The sequence below is a fragment of the Canis aureus genome, chromosome 11 (genome assembly GCF_053574225.1).
Source record: "Canis aureus isolate CA01 chromosome 11, VMU_Caureus_v.1.0, whole genome shotgun sequence".
Taxonomy (NCBI): domain Eukaryota; kingdom Metazoa; phylum Chordata; class Mammalia; order Carnivora; family Canidae; genus Canis; species Canis aureus.
Genome location: NC_135621.1, coordinates 16,058,117 through 16,074,832, shown reverse-complemented (window position 1 = coordinate 16,074,832; position 16,716 = coordinate 16,058,117). Strand labels below are relative to the sequence as shown.

At 39.3% G+C, this 16,716-nt stretch overlaps 1 protein-coding gene across 1 annotated transcript in view; it reads right to left on the bottom strand.

Annotated features, from left to right (window-relative positions):
* Positions 1-16,716, bottom strand: part of TRHDE (thyrotropin releasing hormone degrading enzyme) — a 371,785-nt gene that overhangs the window by 261,171 nt on the left and 93,898 nt on the right. The window contains exon 3 of the mRNA XM_077913853.1: positions 3,482-3,608. Coding sequence (XP_077769979.1) covers positions 3,482-3,608 — 127 coding nt within the window. The remainder of the gene's footprint in view (positions 1-3,481; positions 3,609-16,716) is intronic.

The window sequence follows — 16,716 nt, the reverse complement described above, 5'->3', positions numbered from 1 at the left end:
ATCTGCTCTCACAACCCTAGTGAGCCCATCCAACCTCATAGCTTTCTATATCATTATATGCTGGCAAATGGATATCTCTAGACAGATTACTCGCCCAAACTCCATATTTATAATTCAGTTGTCCATTTGAAATCCTTCCAGACATCAAGGTGCTACTTAAGTGTTTAACAGACCCATCAGTCTCAAAAAATATCTCCTTCCACAATCATTCTGTCTCAGTAAAAGACAATTCCATCCTTCTCATTCTCAAGCCAAAAACAAAACAAAACCCAAACCTTGGAGCTGTCCTTGGTCTTTCTCTCTCTCACATCTTACATTCTGTTCATCAGGAAATATTTTTGTCTCTGTTTCTCTGTTTTCAATATATATCCAGAACTGGACCACTTCCAACTACCTCACTGTTAACATCTCAGTCTAAGCAACCATCATATTTTGCCTGAATTTTGCTGAAGTCTCTTATCTGTTTTTCATGCTCTGTCATTTCCCCCACATTAGGGTCTCTCAACCTCAGAGCTAGTATTGTTGTAAAGGCTGTGCTGAAAACTGACCAACAGAATTCCATCTCACCCAGAAAAAGAAAAAAGAAAAAAAGAAAAGAAAGAAAAGAAAGGAAAAGAGAGAAGAGAAGAGAAGAAAAAAGAGAAGAAGAAAAGAAAGAAAAAAAGAAAAGAAAAGAAGAAAGAAAGAAAAGAAAGAAAGAAAAGAAAAAAGAAAAGAAAGAAAGAAAAGAAAAGAAAAAAAGAAAAGAAAAGAAAAGAAAAGAAAAGAAAAGAAAAGAAAAGAAAAGAAAAGAAAAGAAAAGAAAAGAAAGAAAATAAAAGAAAAGGCCAGAGTCCTTCCAATGGCCTGCTGGCTCTACATCCACTACCCACCCATTACTCCTTCCTTGAACTCATCTCCTTTCTCACCCACATACTCACTCTGTTCGTCATTCTTGCCTCTTTGGGTTCCTCAAATATACCAGCAAGCTCCCATCTCCAAGTCTGGGCACTTTGTTCCCTCTGCCTCTACGCTTAGATACTTGTTCCACAATATCCATTTGGCTTTGCTCCTTCACTCCTTTAAATTCTTTGCTCAAGAGTCAACTTCCCAATGAAGCCTCCTGTATTCATTCATTTTAAAATTTCGGCTCCCTTCCTTTGCCTCATCCACCCCCTACACTTCTTATACCTTCATTCCAGCTTTATTTGTAAGGGCACTTATCACCATCTGATATACTATATGTGTAAATAATTGCTCCAATGTCTGTCTCTACCTAACAGGATATAAGCCCCAGGAGGAAAGGGATTTTTTCCCTTTTTTTATTCACTGCTGTATCCCCATCAAGTAGAAAAGTGCCTACAGGGGGGCACTCAAAAGTGCTTATTAAATAAATGAGGGAAGGAAGGAAGGAGGGAGGGAAGCAAGGAAGGAAGAACAGAAGGAAAGATAGAAGAGAGGAGGGAGAGAGGGAGATATAGGTCTTGGAAACCATCCTAGGTAGACCTAAAGGGTCCAGGCAGATGCAGCTGACATCTAGGACACATCTACCTACACCATTAAGAAAGATGGTCGGTTTCAATAAAACTTATTTATTCATGACATACAATGGAAACTAAGGATTTGGCAACATGCTTCTGTGCTTAGGAATTTTATGTAGGGAGTATTTGGAAAACAAACTCATAAATCCATTATTTCATAATCTAAATATCTATAGACATGTGAAATAGGTAGAACTTCAAATAGGATTTTATAAAGTGCCAAAGGCTGTGGTAACTCCCCTAGATACCTACAAAGGAGTATTCTAAGGTAAGTCAAATCATTCAATTATATACACCACAAGGAGCTTAACAAGTAATAGTAACAGTGAACAAAGCTCTTTTCTACCAGATGAAAGCCTGTATGGTTCAATTGTGAGTGAAAGAGAGGAACAGAAATGCTTCCTGCTGCAAGCTGACAGTTACATGGAACCCCCTGAAGTTATAAATTGAGTTCCTCTACTAATTACTGGTCTGAAGGGGACAAAGATCCACATTTTATTCCTCTCGCTGAACCTGCAACATAAGCACTTGTGAATTTTACATTAGGGTCAAGCTGGGAAGTTCCCAGCTGGTTTTACCTGGAGTAGAGAACAGAGCCACCGCCCAAGCAAATGAGGTCAGATAGTCCTTCCTGCCTTGGGTGCCTACCAGAGAGATTTCAGGGTAACAGATTCATATAGGGAAGTCAATATAGAGGGGGGAAAAATGAAAGAAAGAAAGAAAGAATAAAACTAAACTAACTATAGATCCTCTGAAATAAAATTTTGTTTGGTGATTTAAAATAAAATCTTACGGATTCTAAGAGCACATATTTCAAAAAGACCTCAGAATTCTGTAATATTACTCCCTAAAATTGTATGCCACACCCATTTTGGTAACAATATCAACTCTTCTATCTACTTTCTAAACTATTCATTGTAAGACCAATAACAGCTACACAGCAGGCAGTTACTTTAATAAAATAGGCCCGGTTCTCCAGAGAGAGGAACCTGTGGTTCAAATACTAACAGTTTTGATCAGGTAAGCACTTTATTCTTGCCAATGAGCAATCACTTTTATGTGGATGCTGATCAAAAATGTTCTTGGGAAGGCAAAAAGATGGGGGGAGGAGAACAAAAGACTGCTGTGATGTAGGATTTCAAAACAGGTTTTCTGAGAAGGAGAAACAACTTCAGCATTTCCAATGGGTATACATACACATTCTAACTTCCTGGAAAGTCATAGTTCACTCACCTGCAAAAGTGGTAGCTTCACTCAATTTAGGATAATAAAATTCATCCATTTATTCCTTTGACAAACAATTATTGCACATACTGTCTTTGTAAAAGGAAGAAACATCAGAGTACTCTTGCTGAGCATAATCTCCATTATACAATTTCCCTTCTCCTTTGTTTTTATTCTACTTGCTATAACTGTACTGAAATAAGACTGGACAAAAATAATGTGAAATAACTGATACACTCTGGTTCAAAATCTGAGAATTAGGAAAGAGAAAATAATCAATGAGTGTGCTCTCAGTGTAAAACACCGAAGAGTTCTGGGAGTCATCAAGACTGAGCTTGAAACCCCAGCTCCACCACTTACTGGCTGTCTGAACGAATAAAAGATTCCCTGGATGTCGAGTCCCTTGAGTAGAAAATGTTCTAACAGTACCTACCCATCTACTGCTTGCAAGGATTAAATGAGATGTTGGCAAGCACACAGTCAATGAATTATAGCTACTTCTCTTTTGAAAACCTAAACTTACATGACACCTTTCTTAATTCCTATGAGGAATTCTTGGCAAGATTTAGGAAACATCACGTTTTACTTTACCTCTTCAGAAAGAATTATTTTTTATGTTCATTCTCTTAAAAAAAAAAAAAAAACCTCTTGGAATTTTCACATATCAAATAAATGCATGAAGAAAAATTTCTACTTTCAGAGATCCCTTCCAATAAAATAACCAAGAAAATACTTACCTAGTTTTGGCAACGAATAGGGCACCTTAAAGTAGTCTTCATAAAATTCTATTAATCTCTTTGTTATATGGAGAGCATAGTCCCCAGATCCTCTTCTGATAGCATCGGGTCTTGCATATAATCGTACCTAATTAAAAATGTATATAAAAGTTACTTTAGCCTTTTGGTATTCAAATTTTATCTTCCCTGCATATATGAATCTACACAAATCACTGTGTCTACTACAAAAATTAAACAGGATTCTTATTCATATATTAAAACACTCTGTGGCTGAAAAAACCAAACTTGAACAATTAAAGTAACCAAGTTGAGCAAGTCACAATTTTCTCACTTTACAAGATGACATAGAGAAGATTTATACACCTTGCATCAAAATAAATATTCAAGTTATCACTTACATGTGCTTGCTAGAGATATGAAGGTGCAGTGGATTAGTATAATGGTTCCCTGACTATGCTGTAAGGAGGCAGGATACGGTGGCTCCGCAGGAGAGAAAATTCATGGTTTGTTAAAGACACATTGCATCAAGCTTTGGCAGTATTACCAGGCTGAACAAAATATAATTTATGCTTCCTTCTTTTCTTTGGAGCCAACTGCCCTTATTCCTAATATGCAAAGTAGGAATAGCAAACTTCTCATGTACATAAATGATTGCCATTCTGGAAGGCTGTCTGCAACTGCTCCCAGCTTCGAAACCAGCTGAAGTATTTCATACCTCTAACACAATTCAGATACTTACTATTGATTTTTAAATCAAGCATTGTATATTATCTAGTCCTTGGCCAAAAAGAAGCCTGGGGCAAATAACATAAAACTGAACAAAACTAACAACTGTACAGAAAAGGTTAAAATGAGATTAGTTTTCATAAAGATTTAATAAAGCTATCCAGACTCTTTCTTTCCAAAGGCTAAATCTATTTTTCACAGATGTGGCCCCTAATCCTCATATCAATTCTGTGAATAAGAAATATGCATTTTATAGAGCAGTGGAGAACACAGCAGCCTGGGAGTAGGGTGTTAGTCCTGTTCCGCCACTAAGCGAGCTGGGTGATATTGAACAAATTACTCAACCTCTTTGGGCCTCAAATGTTCTCACTTATAAAATGAAGTTGTTGACTAAAGTGCTTTTCAGTTCTAAAACACATTACTTCCAATCCCATTTTATAGATAAAGGAGTTTGTGTTCTTTTTGAAACACTAAAAACAATAATAATAATAATAAATGGTTTACTCAGTATGTGAAAATGGATATTTATATTCAACAAGAAGACAAAAGAAAGCTGTAATCAATCATATAAAAAATTGATTATACAATTAACTCTGTTATCCTTGCTTAGGAGGGAGAACAGAGATGTATATAAATAAAAAGAGTAGAAAAGTTTAGAAAAATGCATTCTGACTTGATGTTAGAAAGACCTGTAATTCAATAAGATATTTACTAAATTCAATAACAATTATTTACTGAAATGGTAAAGCTACTTCCTACCCTACAATCATATCAGATATCAAATTTAGTTAACAGTTTTGGTTGGCAGTCAGATTATAACCATACACTATCAGGAAGTGCCAGTTGCAACAGCAGAACTTAACACTCAGAGAGAGAGTGTGTGGATACGACTCCCTGACCCTGACATCAATTGACTATAAACATGCACTATCTTAAGTAAAGTTGCCAAGAGGCAAACCCTAAGAAAAGGGCGAGCATACGAGTGATTCACTGAGGAAGTGTTCGTGGGAGAAATCTACAAGAGGCAAGGCAAGCAAGAAAAGGGAGGCTAATCAGCCGAGCAACGTCCTGGCCTTAACCCCATCCCACAGGGAGCTCTAGAGTATAAATTTCAGTAGCAAGTTTGCACTGCAAGACAGACAGACCTTCATACTCTTGCATCTCAGTCATCAGATACTGGTTACCAAGGGGAATGCATAAAATCCCAAGGACTCCCTGTTCTTGGAGCATCTAGGTGATGCAGCTCCAGTGGCCCAGAGATAGTCTTTTGGAAGAGATTTTAAGTGTGAGCTTCCAGGAGCAAAGCAATGAAGAGCTGGGGGTAGGCACATCAAACAGGAAAGGAGATCTGGGCTGTGCATCATCAACATACACCACAGACAGTAATCATTCATTCACAGAGTCATTCATTCAACAAATATTTATTTGGCATCTAACTTGCACTAGGGCCTGGACTAAGGATTTTTAATTCAGTGGTGAAGACATGTCTTCTAACCAGCGATGGTACAAAGCAATTTGAGAAAAAAAAATTAAAAAGGCAATGAAGGTGCAGTTCCCATTCTCGAAGAGCTTCCCATGTACTGGGTTGGTTAGATAATACCAGATAATGATATATGTCATACGAATAGTAAGTTAAAATAACAAATGTATTCTGAGGAAGAATAGATAGCTTTCAGAAAGCTCAAAGGTGAAGTAAATAGTAAATTCATGTTGAAACCATAACCAGGACCACTGCAAAAATGATGCAGCAAAGGTTACTGATTTTACTCCTACAAAGCATCATGGATTTTGGTAGAAACACAGCCATTCCCGTCAATCAACCCTACCAGTTGGTCAGGCTATCTGTGGGCCCAAACTAGAGCAACACAATTAAATCAATCTGGTTGTCAAGATTTGATGGAAATAATCCAACTTGAGTGAGAAGATAAAGCATTCACAGGTTTAGCACGGTGCCTTCATTTGCTCCATTCAGACATTTATGGCATACCTGTTGTGTGCCGGGCATTGCACTAAGGAATAGAAATAGAACAATACAAAGTCCTACCACAAAATGAACAAGACATTCACATCTACTACTCTTACAAGGTTTGTAATATGTGGAAAACAAATCCACAACAAAAATATAATGTAAGCAATGCAACAAACAGTGTACCCAGTCTTCCCTCCTTACAAAGGATTAACTAACTTCCCACACAAGGCCAAGCCTCTACACTCTATCTCGCCTTTTCAAAAACATCAAGCCCAGACTTCTCTCCTTTATCTCCCACATCACCCATCTATGCCTCCATATGGGATTGTTTTCATCAGCAAATACTCTGTATTGTTTTCTATGTTTTCAAACAAACAAACAAAAAATTTTGCTTGAGCACAGTTCCTCCAGCTATGGCTTCCAGCAGTGCCCGTTGAAAGAGTTTTACATATAGTTAGTATGAACATATAAGTTAACATCCAAACTGGAACATGTTTGAGAATGAAAACAGCACTTATACCTTGAGATAATAAGCGTAAGTAGGGTGGTTGCTTATTTATAGGTCTGCTTCTAATCTTTCTTGAACTCACTGCAACAGGGCTTTCATCCCCACTATACACCAACAGTGTTCTCACTGAGATCACTAATGGCCTCAGGATGCCAAGTCCAACAGTCAGATTCTAGTCTTCAACGTGCCTCACCTACCAGTGGCGTTTGACCCAACTGTTTCCCCTCCTTGAACCATCTTCTTGCTTTGGCTTCCATTTTACTTTTCCTTCTATCCCGTTAACCACTCCTTCTCAGTCTCCTCAACGACTCCTCCTCATCCCTTTCATTACTTAATTTTGGAGGTTCCCAGGTATTAATCCATAGACATACTTACTTTCCTGCCTATGTTCAGAATCTTGGTGGTAACATCTAGTTTCGTGGTTATAAAGATCAGATGCTGAAGACCCACCCTACAATTCCAACTTCCAGATTATTCATCCAGCTGCCCATTGGACATGTGCACTTGGGGATCTATAAGGCATCTCAGATTTAACATGTTTGAAATCATATACCAGACCTCTTCTCTTCTCTTCTCTTCTCTTCTCTTCTCTTCTCTTCTCTTCTCCTCTCCTCTCCTCTCCTCTCTTCTGTTCTCTCTCTTCTCTCTCCATCTCTCTCACACACACATACCTGTTCTCTTGAAATTCTTTCCATCCAGCTGCCCAATCCCAGTACCTCAACATTATCCTTGTTTCCCTCTTTCTCTTTCATTCCACTTTCAATTAGCCATCAAATCCTTTGGCTCTACCTTAAAAATATATCCAGACTCCAACCACTTCTCACAACTGGACCATCACCACCCTGCTTCAAGTTTTCTTCATTTCTTGGATAGATGAGTGCTCCACTTTCCTACTGATGTCTCATCCCTTACTCCTTTCAGTCTGTTCTCTACACAATAACCAAAATATTCCTTTCAAATGAACATCAAATATATCACTCTTCCGCTTGTCCTTTTCCAGTGATTTGCCATCTCATTCAGAGAAAAAAGCATAAGTTTTTATAAGGGCCTCTAATTCCTATAAAAATCTAGTCTCTTTAAATTCTCCAGCCTCAGGAGCCTGGGTGGCTCAGTCCATTAAGTGGCTGCCTTTGGCTCAGGTCATGATTCTAGAGCCCTGAGTTCGAATTCTGAGTCAGGCTCCCTGCTCAGCAAGGGAGTCTGTTTCTCCCTCTCCCTCTGCCCCTGCTTGTGTGCTCTCTCTCTTACTCACTCTTTCTCTCAAATAAATAAATAAAATCTTTAAAAAAAAAACACACATACACAACAACAAAAGACCTGTCCAGCCTCATTTCCTACCACTTTGCTCCAAACTAATCTTACTCAACTGATACACTAGCTTCCTTGACATTCCTCAAATACGCCAGAGATTTGCCCATCAAATCTTTTGAGTTTTCTCTTAGGTATCTCTGTCTTATCCCCTCTTCTCCCTTAGATACTTGTCCAAATATCTGTTTATAAAAAGCCTTCCCTCCCACTCCAAGACTCTCTGCCCCCTTTCCTTGCTTTATTATTTCTTGTAACATTTATCACCATTTAACAAAAGATATGTTTTACTTATTCATTTTGCTTCTTGTTGCCTGCTTTCCAAGAATGAAAGTTGCATGAGAAAAAAGATTTTTATTTATTAGTTCTAACTATGTGAAAGTGCCATTTTTGTAGGTCAAAACATTTTCTTCAATTTGCCTCTCAAGGACCTTGTACACAGTAGATATTCAATAAACCTTTGATGAATGAATGAATGAATTCCACAAGTGTGTGCAGGCCCTAAGGGAATGTATAATAGGAACCCCTTGATAAAACTGTGGGATTATCAGGGAGGGGGATGTTTCACCCACATCTTGAAAGATAAGTTGAATGTACTAAACTACCAGGTGGACATTAACATTCCATACCAAAATGACATTATGTGTTAAGGCAACAATGTTGACCAAATAAGTGATTTCAAAATTAATAAATACTGGCACTTTGTTATAACAATGATAGCATTTCATTGGTGGCTATTAAGCCAGAAAATAATAAAATTACTTTTGCATTTCAGAAAGACCATCCCAGTGACCTATGCCAGGTGAACTGAGGTACAGGGGGCTGCTAATTTAGCCTGCCCACAGACAAAATGGAAAAAAAAACATGAGGAGACATATAGTGATAGATGACACTAGAGAAAGGAAGAGAAACTTCAAACCTTATTGAAGAAGGGCCTATAAAACAAATCATAGGATGTTAATTTAATACTATGAGCACAGGCAAGATTTTAAGCCACAAAATGATATAACCAGAATTAGGTTTACACAGATTACATCACTGCAAAGAGAAATTAGGGAATCAATCCCATTTACAATTACACCAAAAATAATGAGAAACCTAGGAATAAACCTATCCAAAGGGGTGAAAGACCTGTACCCTGAAAACTATAAAATGCTCATGAAAGAAATTGAAGACAACATAAAGGAATGGAAAAATATTCTGTGCCCATAGATTGGAAGACAAATACTGTTAAAAAGTCTATCCTACTCAAAGCAATCTACACATTTAAGGCTATCCCTATCAAAATACCAACAGCATTTTCCACAGAACTAGAACAAGCAATCCTAAAATTTGTATGGAACCACAAAAGACCCCGAATAGCCAAAGCAACTTCGAAAAATAAAAGCTGGAGGCATCATAATTCTGGACTTAAAGTTATATTATAAAACTGTAGTGATCAAAAAGTATGAGACTGGCACAAAAATAGACACAGACGTCAACAAAACAGAACAGAAAACCCAAAACTGAACTTACAACTATATAGTCAATTAATCTTTGACTAAGCAGGAAAGAATATTCTACATGAAAAAGTCTCTTCAACAAATGGTGTTGGGAAAACTGGACAGCCACACACAAAAGAATGAAACTGGACCACTTTTTTTACACCATACACAAGTTCAAAATGGATGAATGACCTAAACATGAAACAGGAAACCATTAAAATCTTAGAGGAGAACACAAGCAGTAACCTCTTTGACATTGGCAGTAGCACCTTTTTACTAGATATGTCTCCAAAAACAAGGGGAACAGGGAAAAATAAACCACTGGGACTTTGTCAAAATCAAGAGCTTCTGCACAGTGAAGGGAATAATCGACAACACTAAAAGGCAACCTGTGAAATAAATAAATAAACAAACAAATAAATAAATAAATATTAAAAAAATAAAAGGCAACCTGTGTAATGAGAGAAGATATTTGCAAATGACATATCTGATAAAGGGTTAGTATCCAGAATATACAAAAAACTTCTAAAGCTCAACAACCAAAATCCAAATAATCAAATCAAAAATGAGCAGAAGACATGAGTAGACATTTTTCCAAAGAGACATCCAGATGGTCAACAGACACATGAAAAGATGCTCAACATCGATCATGATCTGGAAATGCAAATCAAAACTACAATGAGGTATCACCTCACACCTGTCAGAATGGCTGAAATCAACAACGCAGGAAACAACAGATGTTGGTAAGGATGCAGAGAAAGGGGAGCCCTTTTACGCTGCTGGTGAGGATGCAAACTGGTGCAGCCACTCTGGAGAACAATATAGAGATTCCTCAAAAAGTTAAAAAAACAGAGCTATCCTATGACCCAGCAATTGCACTACTGGGTATTTACCCAGAGGATACAGATATGCTAATTCAAAGGGATGCAGCACCCTGACGCTTACAGCAGCATTATCTGTAATAACCAAATTATGGAACAGCCCAAGGGTCCATTGACTGACGAATGGATAATGACATGATACACACAGGCACACAGACACACACAGACACACACACACACAGGAATATTAGTCATTGAAAAGAGTGAAATCTGGGAAATGAACTAGAGGTGGTGGAGGGGGAGGTGGGCAGGGGGTTGGGGTGGCTGGGTGACAGGCACTGAGGGGGGCACTTGATGGGATGAGCACTGGGTGTTATGCTATATGTTGGCAAATTGAACACCAATAAAAAATAAATTCATAATAAAAAATAATAAATTATATATATATGTATATATATACATATATATATATATATAGGAAAGAGTGAAATCTTACCATTTGCAATGACATGGGTGGTGCTAGAGAGTATCATGCTAAGCAAAATAAGTCAGAGAAAGACAAATCCATATGATTCCGTTCATATGTAGAATTTAAGAAACAAAACAAATGAGAAAAGGGAAAATGAGAGAGCGATGCAAACCAAGAAACAGGTTCTTAGCTATAGAGAACAAACTGATGGTTACCAGAGGCGAGGTGGGTGGGGGCTGAACTAAATAGGTGATGAGGGTCCCTGGTATAGTCCCCTCCAGCCACCTGCCATGGGTGCAAACCAGGAACTCTTAACTGGAAGAAACTGTATTGCCTTGGAGAATCTAACCCCAAACACACTGAGGCCACACACCAAGGTAGTGACTAGTCTAACCTGTGCTAACCTTAGGGCACAACCTGCTGGACAGTTTTAGCTTCCTGTGAATATCTGTAACCACTGCCTTAACCACATCTCACTTCTTGCCACCTGTTGCTATCTGTCCTTTCTTGTGAGCTTCTCCACAGTTTCCAGTGGACTTTGATATTTTGTCACCGAGAGTTCATTTCGAAATCAGGAAAAGGCAAAAAATACTAATGCCAGGGAAAGTGTCGCTGAAACAGAGAAAAAAAAAATGCTTGTATCACCACAGTGTAGATGATGAGCTAGAAGGGAATGGGAACAAATAGAAGGAAATGAGTGAGACTGTTGTAGAAGTCCTAGTAAACGGTGATGATAGTTTACCCAAAGCAATCTACACATTTAAGGCCATCCTTAATGGGGAGATGGCAGTAGGGGTGCAGAGAAATGGTAGGATTTATTCAACTAGTCCTAAAATTCTAACAAGTCCTTTAGAAACCAAGTAAAGTCAACTGAAGTCACATTGTCACTTAGGGACAATCATTCGCTTTGCCTGTACCCACCACACGCCAGTGTCCTGTTAGAACAATGGAGACCCCGGTGGAGGAATGGTGGGGGGGGAGTTCAAAATATTTCACCAGCCAGAGAACTGCTGTGTGGTTAGTCAGGAGATTGCTGTACGATAATTCATTTTATACTGTGAAAAGGAAAATCACAGCTGTCTTCCTCTTTTGGGAGAACAATGTTCTACTTAATCATAACATAGAAACTAAGTCTTCATAAATATAGTTATCACTCGGAAGCAATGAAATATAATTTTATTACACCTGTTTATTTGCATTTTCTGATAGCCCGGGATGAGAGCCCAGCTCGAGAAACATCAACCACTTACTGGGGTTTCGCTGTCCGTCTGCACAGCTTCTTCCAACAACCGCCATGAACCAAACTGCCCATTTAGCCCCGTGGAAAGGACACTACAGTCAGAACACGCAGGGACGCGAGACTCAGCTCCCGCCCTAACTTCTTCTGTCAACTTGTGACCCTCAGGTCACTTTCCTAGTCATCGCTAAAAGTCCCTTCCAGGGATAGTAGCTTATCATTACTTGTATATATTATGCCTGAGAGATTGCTGCATCTCAGTTCTTCTCATCTAGTCTCCTTATTTTGAGAATAAAACAATGAAAAGTCTTCCCTTAATCTTCACAGGGTTTTAATCCTCTGCATTTTTCACTTCCCTTGGAAATACAGACATGCCAACTGCTCAGCTAACATCCTTTACTCTCGATTGTGTCTCTATTTTTCCCATTAACCGCCCATGAGCTTGGTACTGATTACACAGAAATAATTTTAGTAACCAATATGGGATAGAAGAAGCTGGCGTTTGATAAATTTTCTTATGATTGTAGTAACACATCATAGCAATGAATTAAGATATAGGAGTTATGTATTTTTGATCTCTTAAAACACCTGAATGTCCCAAATAGGTTTTCCTTAGGGGGTGTCTATTGGACCCAGTGGCCTTTACCCTGTAGTTTCATGGACTCTCTATGTTTAAAGTATATTTGTTTCATCTTTTTATAGGATTTTAAGTATTTAATCATTGAAGGGAGAAAAATGCTAAAGGCAGTTGCCGCAAATTTCTTTGTCACAAAAATAGGGATGGCAATTAAGTCTCAACTATCCTGACAACAGAGAGTGGCTGCTTAGAGGACACAATGAGGTGAACACTGAGACCACATCTGTACCTGGCAGGAGAAAGTGCCATGATCTGTGAAATGCCATCTGTGCTGTTAAGGGCAAGAGAAGTGGGGTGCCTGAGGGGCTCAGTGGTTGAGCATCTGCCTTCGGCTCAGGGTGTGACCCCCGGGACCCAAGATTGAGTCCCGCACCCAGCTCCCTGCGTGGAGCCTGCTTCTCCCTCTGCCTGTGTCTCTGCCTCTTTCTCTGTGTCTCTCATGAATAAATAAATAAAATAATATCTGCCAAAAAAAAAAAAGGGTAGGAGAAGTGGCACTGGTGTCAGATATTTGCCATTATTAGGATGGAATATCCTTTGGAAGGGAGTCATAATGCAAGGGAACTTTAGATAAGTTCAAATTCACTTTGTCTCTGGTAGCTGTGCAATTTCTAATAAGACCATCAAAGTGGAGGTTATTATGCTGAGTGAAATAAGTCAGTCGGAGAAGGACAAACATTATATGTTCTCATTCATTTGGGGAATATAAATAATAGTGAAAGGGAATAGAAGGGAAGGGAGAAGAAATGGGTAGGAAATATCAGAAAGGGGGACAGAACATGAAGACTCCTAACTCTGGGAAACGAACTAGGGGTGGTGCAAGGGGAGGTGGGAGGCGGGTGGGGGTGAATGGGTGACGGGCACTGAGGGGGGTGCTTGACGGGATGAGCACTGGGTGTTATTCTATATGTTGGCAAATTGAACACCAATAAAAAATAAATTTATTATTAAAAAAAAGACCATCAAAGACTGATTAAAGATTTCACCAATGAGATCTTTATTTGTTCAGTTAACATTTGATGAGCATCTATGAATGGCCAAGCTACTGTTCACATGCTGAGTGTCCAAAAGTGAGCAAAAGAGAGATGGTCCCTTTTTTCAAGGAGCTTGCCATCCAGTGGGGAGATACAGCAACAGTCTTATAATTGAGAATAATAAAGTGGATCTAATCTACACCGGCTCAAAGAAGTCCTCTCTACACAGACGGTGCTCGAGCACAACAGGGACAGAGCACCATGGAAGTAAGGGAAAGTAAGCGATTATTTAAATTCTGACATATGATGTTTATTTTTCACAGGAGTAAAGATCTCGAAGGAAAGGTAAAAACACGTATATGATTGTAATATAACGCAAAAATGTAAGCACACACATGCGATTATCAGAAACCTTTTAAAATCATATACTAAATAATTCTGGAGACTTTCTTCTAATAATTTTAAGTAACTCAGATTTTTCTCACTTTGCTCTTTACAAAGTGCCTGTAGAACACGCATGGCGTTAACAGCGCATTCGGATTTTACAGATGAAAAATTCCAACAGGTTTTTTATAGTCATCAAGTCACGTTAAAGGACAATGAAGCTAAATTTCCCAGCGTATGAGCCTTTCTTCTAGATTGTTTTAATTATTTGTTGTGTTAAAAATGAATTGTAGTAGCTGCTATATAATTAGGTGAAACGGTGTGTAGTTATACCATACAGCAAGGATGAGAAAAGAAAACATTTCCCACAGCCGTACACTTGCTAAATAAAGACCTGAATAACATTTTCTCTGATTTGACCTTTGTAATTTGGTATGTCGAGTGAAACCAAGCTTCCGGCTTGCCAGAGTTACCCTGAGAAAATCCTGCACCGCCAGGAGGGCACTAGGAACTTTGGAAGACACCGTGACTATTTCGTGGCTTTACAGCATGACCACAGTAACAATAATAAGTTTACTTTTCCTTTCACCTAACTGAAAAATCAGTGCCTCTCTTTAATAGCTGCAAAACAACGACGTTGCTGCCACTCAATTCTCAGCCAATAAAGCTGAATTAATTCACCTACGAGGATATAATATGATGGGGGTGGGAGGTTCTTCCTACAACAAATCAGTAAAACAGAACAAGCCGGGGAGAAGGGAGCAGGTGCTTTTGGCATCGTTATGCAGAAGATGAATATATTGATACAAAGAGGAAAGGATGCTGTAAACAAGAAACTCAAAGCCCAAGAGTATTTATCATATTTAAAATTCAGAAGACAACTTTTCTTTTCTTTTCTTTTTTTCTTTTTTCTTTTCTTTTCTTTCTTTTTCTTTTCTTTTTCTTTTTTTTTTGTTGTTGTTGTTTTGTGTTTTTTTTTGTTGTTGTTGTTTTGCGAAGCAAGAGGGAAATAAATACACACAAATTATTCCAGCAGAAACAAGGAATCCGTACTCAGATGCACGAGCCAATAAACATAAAGAGGAGGCCGGGAGGGGTGAGGGAAGCAGCCGGCCTGGCCTGAGCGGGTCATGTGCGCCCAGGGGTTGGGCACCGGGGAAGCCTGGCCCTCGCAAGCCAGGAGCCTCGGTTGGTGCTCAAAGCAACTGAGGGCCACTCAGGGCCTGAAACAGAGTCACTTGATTGGAAAAAACAAAAGGAGATTATTTAGGCAACAGGATTTAAGACGTATTGAGGAAGGAGGCTAGTGAGTAGAAAAGCATATTACAAGTGAAAAAAAAAAATGTGTTCTGTGGCTTTTATAGCAGCCTCCATCACCGCAGTCAAAGAACTCATTCTGGGAAGGAGGAGGTTTTAGAATTGGGGATGGATTGGTAGGAAAATCCCAGAACCACACTAAGAATGAAATGCACAGTAACGGCAACACCACAACCGTTTCAAAGCCTACGGATGGGAGAAAGCACACCGCAGAAACACTCAGCAGAGCCTCTCCGGGACTCTCAGCATGGGATCCATGTGACAGATATTCTGAGAACAATTACAAAAATGTCATTAATGAGGCCAAACCCCGGCCTTCTACTCAAATCCATTTCATATCCGGTATTGTCATAATGTGGGCGCCTGGGTGGCTCGGTGGTCGAGCATCTGCCTTGGGCTCAGGGTCCTGGGATCGAGTCCCGCATCAGGCTCCCTGCATGGAGCCTGCTTCTCCGTCTGCCTGTGTCTCTGCCTCTCTCTGTGTCCCCCATGAACAAATAAAATCTTTTAAAAAAATAAATGTATATACATATATAGTCATAAGGAGACCCCAGAACACTGTCACTAGTGAAGTTGCTCTGATGGCCCGTCCCTACCTATACCTTCCTCCCTCCACTCTTTTACTAAGGATTCTGAGACAGGTTTGCTACGTACATGGGGTTCCTTTGGAACCCAGTGGCCTTCAGAGGTCATCAGCCCTCTATGTCTGAATTGTGTCTGTCTCCTCCCTCAACAGGACAAGTTCTTGAAGTCCTATGCCCACCTCTGCAATCTCTGCTTCCGCTCCTTCCTAGGCCTGATACAGCGGCCCTCACCCAGGACGGACTAACGTGTCGCTGACTCCCGTAAAATGGCAATAAACTTTGAAGGTCCTTGTCTGCTCCAGCACTAAAATGCTGTTATAACAGATTGATCACCCCTTCCAACTGCATTTGGCTTCAGGCAAGGAAATTAGCACCGAGGCAACCTGTATAGTCTCTTCTTGTAAATCACTTCACATTTATTTACTAAGCACAGTATTTACTAGTTCACCGTGGAGCTTTCAAGTTTAACTTACTTACAGATAGATGCTTCAAGGAAAGGACGCAGCTTTGCCATATTCACGCCGCTGTTGTCACATGTTTCTAATCAATACGTGGAAGGCTGAATAATGGCCCCGAAAACACGGTGCCCCAATCCTTAGGATCTGGGAATATCAGCTAAAGGGATTTTGCTGTTGTGATTAATTAAGAATTCTGAGTTGAGGAGCTTACCCTGGATTATTTTTGGGGGAAGGGACCATAAATGCAATCACAAATGTCCTTATAAGAGGGAGGTGGGGGGAGTTTTGAAGACAGAAAAGGAGAATGCAACACGATGACAAAGAGAGAAATCTGAAGATGCCATGAACCAGAGACTATAAGG